This window comes from Theropithecus gelada, chromosome 1, assembly GCF_003255815.1.
Source record: "Theropithecus gelada isolate Dixy chromosome 1, Tgel_1.0, whole genome shotgun sequence".
NCBI classification, from domain to species: domain Eukaryota; kingdom Metazoa; phylum Chordata; class Mammalia; order Primates; family Cercopithecidae; genus Theropithecus; species Theropithecus gelada.
Window position 1 is genome coordinate 50,691,596 of NC_037668.1, and position 14,355 is coordinate 50,705,950.

General features: G+C 48.1%; 1 protein-coding gene across 1 annotated transcript; it reads right to left on the minus strand.

Moving 5' to 3' along the window:
- Positions 1 to 9,887: 9,887 nt before the first annotated feature.
- Positions 9,888 to 12,700, minus strand: HTR1D (5-hydroxytryptamine receptor 1D). The gene has a single exon (XM_025361364.1). The coding sequence runs from the start codon at positions 12,201 to 12,203 to the stop codon at positions 11,070 to 11,072; it is 1,134 nt and encodes a 377-aa protein (XP_025217149.1). The 5' UTR covers positions 12,204 to 12,700; the 3' UTR covers positions 9,888 to 11,069.
- Positions 12,701 to 14,355: the final 1,655 nt, after the last annotated feature.

Below are 14,355 nucleotides of genomic sequence, written 5' to 3' on the forward strand. Positions count from 1 at the left end.
AAAAAAAAAAAAAAAAAAAAAAAAAATCAGCTGGGCACAGGAGGCTGAGGTGAGAGGATCGCTTCGGCCTAGAAGGTGGAGGCTGCACTGAGCTACGATTGTACCACTGCTCTCCAGCCTGGCGACAGACCTAAATTCTGTCTCAAGAAATAAATTAAAAAAAAAAAAAAGTGGAACAGAAATGGCACATTTCTCCCAGAGTGTGGTCCTGGGCTGTCCAAAGCATCATTTCTTTGCTTCTGGCTGGAATTCTCTTTGCCTAACTTAGTGTGGTATCACCTCAGACTGGCCAGTTTTTGAAGCCTTCTGGCCTGGAGATGTGCTGCAAAGCCAGAATGACCACCCTGCCCCAGCAACAGACTGTCTTTGATGCGCTGAGAACCTGGAGCTTCCCTTATCGAGTGTTTCCTAGGCATCCAGTGCTGTGCTGAGTTTTACACACATTCCCTTGTCTAGCCCCGGCAATAGTCTCAAGGCATGAGCCCTATTCCTAATCACATTTTACAGATGAGGAAACTGAAGCTCAGAAAGACAAAGTGGGCCAGGCACGGTGGTTCATGCCTGTAATCCTAGCATTTTGGGAGGCCAAAGCAGGTGAATCACTTAACGTCATGAGTTTGAGACAAACCTGGCCAACATAGCGAAACCTCGTTGCTACTGAAGAAAAAGTACAAAAATTATCTGGGAGTGGTGGCATGCACCTTTAGTCCCAGATACTCAGGAGGCTGAGGCACAAGAATTGCTTGAACCCAGGAGGTGAGTGTTGCAGGGATCCAAGATCTGACCACTGCACTCCAGCCTGGGTGAAAGAGTGAGACTCTGTCTGAAAAAAAAAAAAAAGAAAGAAAGAAAGAAAAAAGAAAGCAAGCCAAAGTGACCTGGCCACAACCACACAGTCAAGAAGAGGCAGAGCTGGGACCTGAACAAAATGTGTCTGATGCCATTATGTGTTCCTAACCATTACATCGCACACTGCCTCTGCCCTCCAACCTGACTCAGAATCTCGCTTCTTTCATTAGCCAGCCTTTCTCTTCCTAGGTCGTCTGATTATATCGAAGATCTCCTTGGACACACTTGCTGCTGAGACCAACCACTCTTCGTCTCTGGCTGGGCAGCCCCTTACCCTGGAGGAGCTGACTCCTGGGCAAGCCGGACAAATCTCACTGGAGTGCCCCTTGGCCGATGGGAAGCTCTGAGTGGATGAAAAATCAGCCAGCAGTGTAATCTCCCCATTCCAGCCTGCAGCTCTTCTGGTTGGACTGTCTGCCTCCAGGCTCCCCCACCTCCATTCCTTGTTTTTGTTTTTTTGAGATGAAGTCTCGCTCCATCACCCAGGCTGGAGTGTAGTGGCATGATCTTGGCTCACTGCAACCTCCGCCTCCCCAGTTCAAGCGATTCTCCTGCCTCAGCCTCCTGAGTAGCTGCCATTACAGGTACATGCCACCACACCCAGCTAATTTTTATATTTTTAGTAGAGATGGGGTTTTGCCATGTTGGCCAGGCTGGTGTCAAACTCCTGACCTCAAGTGATCCGCCCGCCTCGGCCTCCCAAAGTGCTGGGATTACAGGCGTGAGCCACCACGCCCAGCCCATTCCTTCTTTTACACCCAGCTTGAGTGATTGCTTTCAACACTGGTCTAACTGTATCATTCCTTTGCTAAATAATCTTCAATAGCTCCCTGTTGCTCCCAGGATAAAGTTCAATGTAGAGAGCTTGGTCAAGTCCCCAAGGCCCAGCTTACTTCTCCAACTCTCTCTTTCTTCTCAGGCACTCTAGACTCTCAGCATCCCCAAACTCTAGACTCTCAGCACCCCTGAATCGTTCATCATTTTCAGCCTCAGACCCTTTGAACATCTGTGTGTCATGAGATAAACAGAAGTACGGATGAGCTTCCACACGTATCCTGGGCTGTGGAGCTGCTGGATTCCATTAGCCTCACCTTCTCTGTGTGGCAGCAAACACTTCCCGCCTTCTTGCAGAAAATTCTCTGCTGGACTGGAGTTGACCATCAACTGTCTGGAAAAGGGACCTGTCAGGAAGAGGGCACCAGCAACTCCAACTCTGTGTAGAGCCCTGGGAAATAAGGACCTTATCTTGTACCCAAATCTAAGTGTCAGAGGTTACCTGATGAGCTAGGTGTCAGGGAGTTCCCCAGCAGCAAAAGGAAGGTAGGTTTCCTACCTGGTCTGTGTGATGCCTGCATCCAGGCTCTTAGCCACTACTCCATGCTACCTCCTCGAATGAGGCAGAATTCACCTCTGTATATGTATAATGTACATGTATATGTATATATGTATAATGTATACAGTATAATGCTATCCTAGCCTTGACCTCCCAGGCTTAAGGGATTCTCCCACCTCAGCGTCCTGAGTAGCTGGGACTACAGGCATGCACCACCACACCCAGCTAGTTTTTGTGTTTTTTTGTAGAGACAGAGTTTCACCGTGTTGCCCAGGCTGGTCTCAAGCTCCTTGACCTCAAAGGATCCACCCGCCTTGGCCTGCAAAGGCGCTGCAATTATAGGTGCGAGCCACCGCGCCAGGCTGGCTTTACTATTCCGCATTCACCGTTCCCCCTTGCTAAGGAAAATTGATCTGAAGAGGAAGGAGCCCACCAACCTTTGATTTCTGCACTTTTTCCTGGTGCTCCTGCGCCACCTGGTGGCCATACCTAAAATAAATTAGGATTTCTGAAGAACGCTCTGAGGAGGTTTGGGGTGGGTCCACTTAGCAAAATTCTCAACAGCAAACTTTTCATCCCAGTTCACATTTCTCTATAAGGCCCCAGGTCTGACCAGTGCCTGAGGTTATGGGGCAGAAGTGAATTCTGTCCCACCGAAGAATCTTGGGTCTGTCACTGCCCCTTTCTGGGCTCAGTTTCTTCATCTGTTAATAAAAAAGGCAGGAGGCCGGGTGCGGTGACTCACGCCTGTAATCCCAGCACTTTGGGAGGCTGAAGCGGGGGGATCACCTGAAGTCAGGAGCTTGAGACCAGCCTAGCCAACATGGTGAAACCCCATCTCTACTAAAAATACAAAAATTAGCCAGGGCTGATGGGGAGCGCCTGTAGTCCCAGCTACCTGGCAGGCTGAGGCAGGAGGATCACTTGAGTCCGGGAGGCAGAGGTTGTGGTGAGCTGAGATCACACTACTGCACTTCAGCCTGGGTGGCAAAGTGAGGCTTCATCTCAAAAAAATAAAAAGGCAGGAGGGGACTGGGCCCTACTAGTTCTGACATTCTAGGATTCATGTCTAAAGTGACTCTGCCTCCTCCCTTAGCTCAGTGAGCAAAATGTAAGCTCCAGGAGGGCAGGGAAGTTGCTGGCTGTTCATTCTCTATCCCAAGTGCATGGGGCAGTGCTTTGTACATAGGAGATACTTTATTGGGTTTGGGGCTATATTAATAGAAGCACTGTGTGTACAGTGAGGGAGGTGATAGTCCTTCGTTCCATGTCTAGAGAACTGTGTTCCATTTTGGGATCAGAACTTTGACTGGAACATGTAAAAGTATAACTTATCCATAGGAAAATGAACAAGATGATGGCTGGGGGGACCTCAAAATCACATTTTATGGAGAACAGTTGAAGGAGGCACTCTCTGACTCTGGTATAAAAAAGACTGAAGGGGGTGTAATGTGTCCACCTTGGAACATCTGAAAAGAGCATGTGGACTTTGAGAACCAGGAACCAGGGCCTGCCACTTCTGGGAGACAGATTTTTCTTTCCCCAAAACCAAGGGAAGCTTTCAGTCATAGCTGGATAAATAACAAATACACATTTGATCTCAGTCTGGCCCTAACGTGCTTTTAAGCTTGGCAAATTCCCTCACGACTTTGAACTTCAGTTTTCTCACATATAAAATGGGCATACTACGGAACATGCAGGAACATGCAGGCCTCCCAAAGTGCTGGGATTACAGGTATGAGCCACCGCGCCTGGCCTAAGTTCTAAGTTTATCTTCAATTTGACTTTTTTTTTTTTTTTAAATGTTATGAGGGAATCATAGAAAGCATGTTTAAAGTGCCGAGTGGGCCAGGCACGGTGGCTCACGCCTGTAATCCCAGCACTTTTGGGGAGGCTGAGATGGGCCGATCATTTGAGGTTAGGAGTTCAAGACCAGCCTGGCCAATATGGTGAAATCGCATCTCTGCTTCCCAGGAGAATCACTTGAACCCGGGAAGTGGAGGTTGCAGGGAGTCGAGATTGCGCCATTGCCCTCCACCCTGGCAACAAGAGTGGAACTCTGTCTCAAAAATAAATAAATAAATGATAATAAAAATAAAAATAAAGTACCGAGTGCAAGGCCTAGCGCCTGACTAGTCTTGGGTTAGTGTAGCTATGGTTAAAAAAATACAGAAAGGGTCGGGAGCGGTGGCTCACGCCTGTAATCCCAGCACTTTGGGAGGCTGAGGTGGTCGGATCACGAGGTCAAGAGATTGAGACCATCCTGGCCAACATGGTGAAACACCGTCTATACTAAAAATCAAAAAAAAAATTATCTGGGCTTGGTGACCCGCACCTGTAGTCCCAGCTACTCAGGAGGCTGAGGGAGGAGAATCGCTCGAACCTGGGAGGCGGAGTTTGCAGTGAGCCAGGATCTCACCACTGCACTCCAGCCTGGTGACAGAGCGAAACTCTGTCTCAAAAAAAAAAAAAAAAAAAAAAACCAGAAAGGTAATGAGCACCCTGTCAAACAACTGGTACAAGTGTTGCCAAGGAGTTGGTAGAGGCTGATGGCTAGCCATGCTGGCCCTCGGGTCATACTGGTAGATGTAAATGCTGGCTTTATTATTTATTTATTTTTGTTTTTATTTTTTGAGATAGGGTATTTCTCTGTCACCCAGGCTGTAGTGCAGTGGCATGAACATGGCTCATTACAGCCTCAACCTCCCAGGTTCAAGGGATTCTCCCACCTCAACCTCCTGAGTAGCTGGGACTACAGGTTCACGCCACCACACCTGGCTAGTTTTTGTGTTTTTTTGTAGAGATGGAGTTTCACCATGTTGCCCAGCTGGTATCAAACTCCTGAGCTCAAGGAATCCACCCACCTAAGTCTCCGAAAGTGCTGGGATTACAAACTTGAGCTATCATGCCTACTGTCTTTGCTATTTAGTTGCAGCAATACCTTGAGTGAATTACTTAACCATTCTGAGTCTCAGTTTACCCATCTGCAAAATGGGGATAATAGTAGTTCCCACTTCACCAATTATAATGCATGAGCTGCTGCTCTGATATTAGTGATCTGATTGGGGTTGTTCTGGATGACTTTGAAGGCCCTCTCCCATCTGATATCCTCTAGGTCTAGAATTCCTACTCCTCCCCTTGGGAGCAAAATACAGGGGGGCCAGGGAAGCAGGTAAATGCACTATCTTAAGATAATCAGATGCGGAGGACTACTCACATCCATCCTTGCCAGTGACCGTGTAAAAAGGGCACTTCTGCCTTCCTCCCCCCAGTCCGCCTCTTCCTGTGGCTGGAATGCACCTGAGAGAACTGAGGGCGTGGGGTGTGGCACAGACTTGGTGGAGGACAGACTGTCTGGCTTTGTAATCTGTTTCATGTACTTTGGCCCCCAGATGAACTGTGAGCTCCACGAGGGACCCAGCTGCTGTATGGAGAACAGAAATTAGTCAATAGCATGGGGGGGATCAATGGGGAGGATCAGAGGTTGCCAACTGGTGGCCCAGAGGCCAAACCTTGTTCACAGGCCTGTTTGATGATCTGCATAGTTGCACCATGTTTTCTGTGTGTGTGAGTGTGTGTGTGTGTGTGTTTAGTTAATTCCTTATAAATTAACTGTGGCCTCGTCTCATTCAATAACCTTCCCCAGTTTTGAATGCTCCAGAGTTGAGCACAGGCCCCAACCACCCTGAGGTTGACATTATTATTACCCACATTGTACAGAACAAACTGAGGCAGAGAGATGTGAAGCAAGACAGTGGAAAAACTGGGACAGGTTCATTGGTTCCCAGATCAGTGCTTTCTTCGCTAGTTTATGCTGCTCCTCAGAGCCACATGCCATTTTGGCCCTGGCCATATCCCCTGGGGGTTAAGAGGATTCTGGGCTGCAACTGTGTCTTGAATTCTGGTCCCACCACTTCTCAGCAGTGTGAAAATGGGCAAAGTATTTAATTTCTTGGGGCTCTAGTTCCTCATCTGGAGGATAGTAATAGGACCAACTTCATGTAGGTTAAATGAGTTGACGCTCATAAAATGCTTAGGGCAGTACCTAGGTACACAGTAAGAGCTCAATAGATACTCGCTATTATCGTTAATTGAGCACAGGCTGTGTGCCAGGTACTAAGAGTACAAAGATCAATGAAATACGCCGCAGGGCTCCTAGACTGATGAGAGATCATGGGACAGTGACATGCACCCTAAGGAGACGGGCTGAGAAAGCAGAGGGGGGCCACGGTGCCCAAGTATTTAGTCAAACGTCAGGATTCACCTCCTACAGGCTGCAGCCTGTTGCCATTTAAGCTGACCTGAGGCCTGGTGTGATGGTGCGTGCCTGTAGTCCCAGCTACTTGGGAGGCAGGGGCAGGAGGATCACCTGAGACTGAGATCGCCTGAGTTCCAGGCTGTAGTATGCCACGATCATATCTGTGAATAGCCACTGTACTCCAGCCTAGGCAACATCGTGAGACCTCAACTCTAAAAAAAACAAAAACAAAAAAATGGACCTAGGGTCCTGTGACCAGGGAATCGGATTGGCTGCAGGAAAAAAAAAAAAAAAAGCAGAGTCCTGTGCTAGACAGGAACCTGCATCGTCACCATCATGCTGTGTGTGTGTCTGTGACTAAGCGTGAAGGAATTAGGGGCATGACAGGGATGGGTGGGGAGAAGAGGAGAAAGGCTCCAAACACAGGCTTCCCCTATGGTCATGAGAAACAAGTTTATCTTTCTTTCTTTCTTTTTTTGAGATGGAGTTTCGCTCTTGTTGCCCAGGCTGGAGTGCAATGGCGCAATCTCGGTTCACCACAACCTCCGCCTCCCGGTTCAGGCAATTCTGCCTCGGCCTCACGAGTAGCTGGGATTACAGGCGCATCCCGCCATGCCTGGCTAATTTTGTATTTTTAGTAGAGATGGGGTTTCTCCAGGTTGGTCAGACTGGTCTCAAACTCCCGACCTCAGGTGATTCACCTGCCTCGGCCTCCCAAAGTGCTGGGATTACAGGCATGAGCCACTGCGCCCAGCCTAAGTTCTAAGTTTATCTTCAATTTGACTTTTTTTTTTGAGACAGGGTCTTGCTCTGTCACCCAGGCTGAAATGCAGTGACACCATTATAGCTTACTGCAGTCTCAACCTCCCCGGCTCAAGCAGTCCTCCCACCTTAGCCTTCTCAGTAGCTGAGACTACAGGTGTGGTGTACCACCACGCCCACCTAATTTTTGTATTTGTAGTAGAGATGGGGTTTCACCATGTTGCCAAGGCTGGTCTCGAACTCCTGGGCTCAAGTGATCCTCCAGGTTTGCCCTCCCAAAGTGCTGGGATTAGAGGAGTGCACCACTGTGCCCAGCCCTGCATGGGTGATTCTAATGCAGGTGGTCCAGGGCTGCGCTGGATGATGTCCAGCATGAGCTTCAAATCAGCACAAGACTCCTCTGGATAACCAATCATCCCCTCAATCTCGGCCTCCCTCCTTTCCCTTTCCTTCCTGACACCCTATATTCCTGCCCCTCATTCTTCTTTCTGTGCCCACAGACCCCACCGAATATTACACGTCTCTGAGGCTCTGTTACTGCTCTTTTCTCCACCTGGTGTGGCCTTCCCTACCTTCCTCTGCTCGGTCCCATCTCCCCCAAGAGGCCTTGTCATACTTCCCCTCTCTTGGGCTCCTATCTATTCCACATAGGCTCAGCTTTTGGCAGTCTGCTGAAGTATTCTCTCTTTATGAAACCTGCCCTAACATAACCTTCTTTTTCTTTTTCTTTTTTTGAGACAGGGTCTCATTCTGTCTCTTAGGCTGGAGTGCAGTGGCATGATCAGGGCTCACTGTAGCCACAGCCTCTCGAGTAGCTGGGACTACAGGTGTGCTCCACCATGTCTGGCTAATTTTTGTTGTTGTCATTAGAGATGGGGTCTCCCTATGTTGCCCAGGCTGGTCCCAAACTCCTGTTTCAGCCTCCTAAAGTGCTGGGATCACAGGTAGGAGCCACCATGCCCAGCCCATAAGCGGTTTCTTTCTTTCTTTCTTTCTTTTTTTTTCTGAGACGGAGTCTCGCTCTGTCGCCCAGGCTGGAGTGCAGTGGCTAGATCTCAGCTCACTGCAAGCTCCGCCTCCCGGGTTTATGCCATTCTCCTGCCTCAGCCTCCCAAGTAGCTGGGACTACAGGCGCCCGCCACCTCGCCCGGCTAGTGTTTTTTGTATTTTTTTAGTAGAGACAGGGTTTCACTATGTTAGCCAGGATGGTCTCGATCTCCTGACTTCGTGATCTGCCCGTCTCGGCCTCCCAAAGTGCTGGGATTACAGGCTTGAGCCACCGCGCCCGGCCCATAAGCGGTTTCTTTACCTCATCTATAAAATCAAGATGACAAGTAAATGAGAAAGTGTACACAAGGAGCATTATAGTCACTTAATAAATCATAGCTGTTATTTTTATATTGCTGTTTGACCTCAAGTAGGTCAGTTTAAGAGCTCTTCTGCCAAGCACTGTAGTAACTTACACAATAACATATCTATTATTATCCCTATTTTATAGTTGAAAATGAGACAGAGATAAAGAAACTTTTTCTAGGCCATGTGTGGTGGCTCATGCCTGTATTCCCAGCATTTTGGGAGGCCGAGGTGGGAGAAGTGCTTGAGCCCAGAAGTTTGAGACCAGCCTGGGCAACATAGTGGGATCCCCATCTCTAACGAAAATTTTAAAAATTAGCCAGTCATGGTGGTTTAAGCCTGTGGTCACAGCTACTCAGAAGGCTGAGTCTGGGAGGTCAAGGCTGCAGTGAGTCCTGACTGTGCCACTCTACTCCAGCCTGGACAACACAGTGAGACCTTGTCTTGAAAAGCAAAGGGCCGGGCTTGGTGGCTCACGCCTGTAATCCCAGCACTTTGGGAGGCCGAGGCGGGTGGATCACCTGAGGTCAGGAGTTCAAGACCAGCCGGCCAACATGGTGAAAACCTGTCTCTACTAAAAATACAAAAATTAGCTAGGTGTGGTGGCGCATGCCTGTAATCTAAGCTACTCGGGAGGCTGATGCAAGAGAATCGCTTGAACCCAGGAGGTGGAGATTGCAGTGAGCCGAGATCAGGCCACTGCATTCCAGCCTGGGCAACAAGAGCGAAACTCTGTCTCAAAAAAAAAAAAAAAAAAAGAAAGAAAGAAAGAAAGAAAAGAAAACTTGTCCAGGTTCACCCAGGAGAAATTGGCTGCACTTGGATTTGAGTTGAGGCATCAGGTCCTGAGCCTTTTTTTTTTTTCCTTTTTGAGATAGGATCTTGCTCTGTCACCCAGGACAGTGCAGTGACATGATCATGGCACACTGCAGCCTCAACCTCCCACACTCAAGCAATCCTCCCACCTCAGCCTCCCAGGCAGCTGGGACTACAGATGCGCACCACCATGTCTGGATAAATTTTGTATTTTTTTGTAGAGGCAGGGTTTTGCCAGGTTTTCCATGCTGGCCTTGAACCCCTGGGCTCAAGCAATTCTCCCACCTTAGCCTCCCAAAGTGCTGGGATTACAGGTATGAGCCACTGAGCATGGTCTCTGAGCTCTTAATCATCACGCTATCCTTAATTTCTCACATCCTGATAGGAGAGAACAAGTGCCAAGGCTGGAGCGTGGGACCTGGCGTGTGGTAGGTGCTCAACAAATGCTAGAGACTGAATTGAGCTGAATGGTTTCTATATCCAGGGAGAGGAGGAAAAATCACCCAAAGACGTTACTGGCCATGATGTCTCATGCTTTTTATTTGATAAGACTCAACATCTCTAATGAGTTTTCAGATCTCTAATGAGAAAGAGACGTAAAAAAATAATTCAGAAAAAAAATTCAGAATGTTGTCCCACTCAGAGCTTGGGGGGAGGCGGGGGTGGGTGTCTAAAGCCAGTCAATCTACCTCAAAGGGGTGATCATGGGTTTTAACTTCAGAATGTGAAGATGGCGCAGGGTATTGGGGAAGAAGGAAGGGTACAGGGTAGTCAGTCTGGTCCCAAAACCTTCCTACTCCCGCTACCCCTAACATCTGAATCTCTCTCCAAGTCACTCTATATCATTGGCACTACAAATACTGACTTTCTCTTCATGGACAACTGGGAGAGATTTAATCTAAGAAAGACTCAGCGGAAGAAATGCATGGATATTCTTTTCCAGTCAAGGTGTCATACAGAATGGAGATCCATCCTGGCTCCAAATTCTCTTTCAATTCAGGTCATTAATCTTATCCACCCTCCTTTAAGCTCCATATAGATCTCAGGTAGACCAGAGAGCCTTCCCTTTGAGCCCGGGGTCTTTTCTATAGTCAGATAGCTTCTCATCTCAACTGTATCAACTGGGGATCTCGTAGGTCACATTTCTTCCAACAAAGAGGAACTGTGAAAACATTATGTTGGCCAGGCACAGTGGCTCATGCCTGTAATCCCAGCACTTTGGGATGCCAAGGTGGGCGGATCACAAGGTCAAGAGATCGAGACCATCCTGGCCAACATGATGAAACCCCGTTTCTACTAAAAATACAAAAATTAGCTGGGCCTGGTGGCACGCATTTGTAGTCCCAGCTACTCTGGAGGCTGAGGCAGGAGAATCTCTTGAACCCGGGAGGCAGAGGCTGTGGTGAGCTGAGATTGTGCCACTGCACTCCAGCCTGGCAAGAGGGCAAGACTCCATCTCAAAAAAAAAGAAAGAAAGAAAGAAAATATTATGCTAAGTAGTGAAATCTTCAGTCCTGCCCCCCTGCCCACAGCTCTTTCAGAAGTTAAGAAAACAACAGGAAAAAGAACAATTCTGTTAATTGAACCAAGACTCAAGATATCATTAATTAATCCAGGTCTCAGAAAATAATAACTTAAAAAAAAATCCTGATTAGGTTACAGGACACAAAAGATAACAAGAGTCATCACCGAATAAGACTAGGAGGCCTTCCGGAAAGGGACAATTTTCTGAAAGGCTTGCCGAAACTCTTCATTAAACACAGTGTAGATTATTGGATTGATGAGGGAGTTTAAATAGCCTAGCCAGGTGAAGAAGTCAAAGAGGGCCGGGTGGATCCAGCAGGAGTCCCGGCAGATGGGGAGGACCAGAGACACCACGAAGAAAGGCAACCAGCAGATGATAAAAGCCCCCAGAATGATGCCCAGGGTTTTAGTGGCTTTCCTTTCCCGAGCAGCGGAAATCCTCTTGCGTTCCAGGGCACTGTCAGCAAGCTTGATTTTCACGTGGCTGAAAAAGAGAGGGGAGCTAGCCGAGTGCGAGTGCCCCTCATGGAGGCTGGGGTTGAGCGAACAGAGCGAGGACCCTGCAGAGCCTGTGATGAGGTGGGCTGTGGTGAAGCGCTTCCCATAGAGTGAGGGTGGATTCAGGATGCGATTCCGGGCCGCCCGGTAGATCCGGCCATATAGGATGATGAGCAACACTGAGGGAATGTAGAAGGCCCCACACGTGGAGTAGATGGTGTAGGAGATCTGAGAGGTGTTCACCAGGCAGTCCGACATCTCCTCCTGGGCCTTGGCCTGTCGCCAGAAGAGAGGGGGAATGGAGATGCAGATGGAGATGGCCCAGACGATGGCAATCATGGTGGCCGCATGGCCAGCTGTCCTGCGTTTACTGTACTCCAGGGCATCCGTGATCGCCCAGTACCTGTCCAGAGCAATGACACAGAGATGCAGGATGGAGGCCGTGCAGCACGTGATGTCAGAAGACAGCCAGATGTCACACAAGATTTGGCCAAAGTTCCAGGTGTGGGTGATGGTATAGGCGATGCTAATGGGCATGACCAAGATGGAAACCAAGAGGTCGGTGGTGGCCAGGGAGCCAATCAGGTAGTTGGCAGGGGTGTGGAGCTTCCTGGTGAGTAAGATGGTGGTGAGTACAAAGGCGTTGGAGAGGACTGTGGCCAGTGTGATGATGGAAAGGACCATGGCAAGGGAGATCTTGAGTGCCTGGAGGGTCCTGGGATCCCAAGCCTCTGGGGTTTCTGTGGCATTCAGGGATCTGTTGGAGGCCTCCTGGGGAAGGCCTTCTGTTGACTGGTTCAGTGGGGACATGCTAGGTGGCTCTCTCTTCCCACAGACCTCCACACATTTGGCTCCTTCCTTCAAGGTTGTCCTGACAACAGAGCAAAGTCATCCTTCTGCTTCGCACTGGTGGGAGCCGTACACTAGAACAGACCACAGTGAAAAGGCCTCGAGACCAGACTATTCTCCAAGTACAGCTGTAATAAAATAAAATTAAATAATAATAATAATAATAAACAAGACCAGATTATTTGAAGAACGATGAGACAACTACCACTGGTAGTTAAAGGTCTTTCCTAAACCACAGGAATTCCAGGATGTCTCAGGGTCCTGGAGCTTTGCCCAGCAGATGGTCATGCCCGGGGGACACATGCTGAGTTCGTTAGGCAGTTATCAGGGGATCACACCCAGGTGGGCAATGCCCTGGGATTCTTGCCTGTGGCGTCTGGCTCTTTTCAAAGCTTGAGTCATTCGTGTGTTTAATGAGAACTTCAGAATTCCCCTCATAATAATTGAAACGATTCTGGATTTAGGATTGCTTCCGAGGAGCTTTTAAAACTAGACACAAAAAGAAGTTCCAGCTGATTCAGAGAAGCAGTCCAGTCAGCACAGCGGCTCGCGGTTTTCCCAGCTTCATCTTGATGCATCCTGAGCTACTTAACTTCGGTTCCTGTCCCACTGATCGTTTAGAGCCTGAACAGACAAAACATCCTGGTTACCAAGACTTGAAGAATGCATGAGCTGGGACCAGGCAAAACAAACAGATCACTGTGGGCTCACGGAATGGGGACATGTTCAGAAGATCTGGGGTTTAAAAAAGAAAAAAAAAAAATAGAGTTAGGTTCTAGAAGGACAATGTGGAAGCCTGAAATGAACTACATGATTAAAAAGATACTACTTAAAGCTGGCCATGGTGCTGTGGAACTGGCATTCTAGAAAGTATCAGAATACAGGGGTGGGTGATGTGCCCCACCCAGGCAATTCCCAGAGGGGACAAAGTGTCATAGCTGTTGGAATCATCACAAGCTTGTTAGAAGTACATGAAACCAGCTCTGTAAGTTGTGAATCAGAAAGCGTCATTCTATTTATTTAGCAACAATGGAAACAAAATAAAACTGTACACAGGGAAAGATAAAGACCATCAGGAAAGAAGTCAAATTGTTATAATGTATTTCTCTACAAAGTATGGGGGGTCGTGGCCTTTTTTCTACTCATTTGAATTTTTCAGATGTCCTATAGTGAGCATGAATAATGTTATTTTTTATTTATTTATTATTATTTATTTATTTTTGAAACGGAGTCTCACTCTATCACCAGGCTACAGTGCAGTGGCGCGATTTCGGCTCACTGCAACCTCTGCCTCCTGGGTTCAAGCGATTCTCCTGCCTCAGCCTCTCGAGTAGCTGGGACTACAGGCACACGCCCTCACACCCAGCTAATTTTTGTATTTTTAGTAGAGACGAGGTTTCACCATGTTGGCCAGTCTGGTCTCGAACTCCTGACCTTGTGATCCGCCCGCCTCAGCCTCACAAACTGTTGGGATTACAGGCATGAGCCACCGTACCTGGCCGGAAGTCTATTTTTAAAAATGTTTTTATTATGTTCGTTCTTTCTTTCTCTCTTTTTCTCTTTCTTTCCTTCCTTCCCTTCCTTCCTTCCTTCCTTCCTTCCTTCCTTCCTTCCTTCCTTCCTTCCTTCCTTCCTTCCTTCCTTCCTTCCTTCCCCATTGTGGAAGTTTAATCCAGAAAATACATTCAACTTTTCAAATGGAAACTGGAAACCTAGCTGCAAAAAAATCTTGGGAACTTCTGGGTTGGCGAAAGTATCCAGGTGTCTGTCTAGAAGCTCCTGACCTCAGGTGATCCGTGTGCCTCGGCCTCCCAAAGTGGGAGGGATTACAGGTGTGAACTATCGTGGCTGGCCCCTTGAAGCTTTTTCAGACCTTGTCCTATATACCTTTTCTTCTGGTTGTTCATTTGAATTCTATATAATAAACCAGTAATTTTTAAATTATTTATTTGTTTATTTATTTATTTTGAGGTAGGATCTAGCTTTGTCCCCCAGGCTAGAGTGCAGTGGCATGACCACAGCTCACTGCAGCCTCGACCTCCTGGATCGAGTGACCCTCCAACCTTAGCCTCCCAAGTAGCTGGAACTACAGGTGCATACCACCATGCCCAGC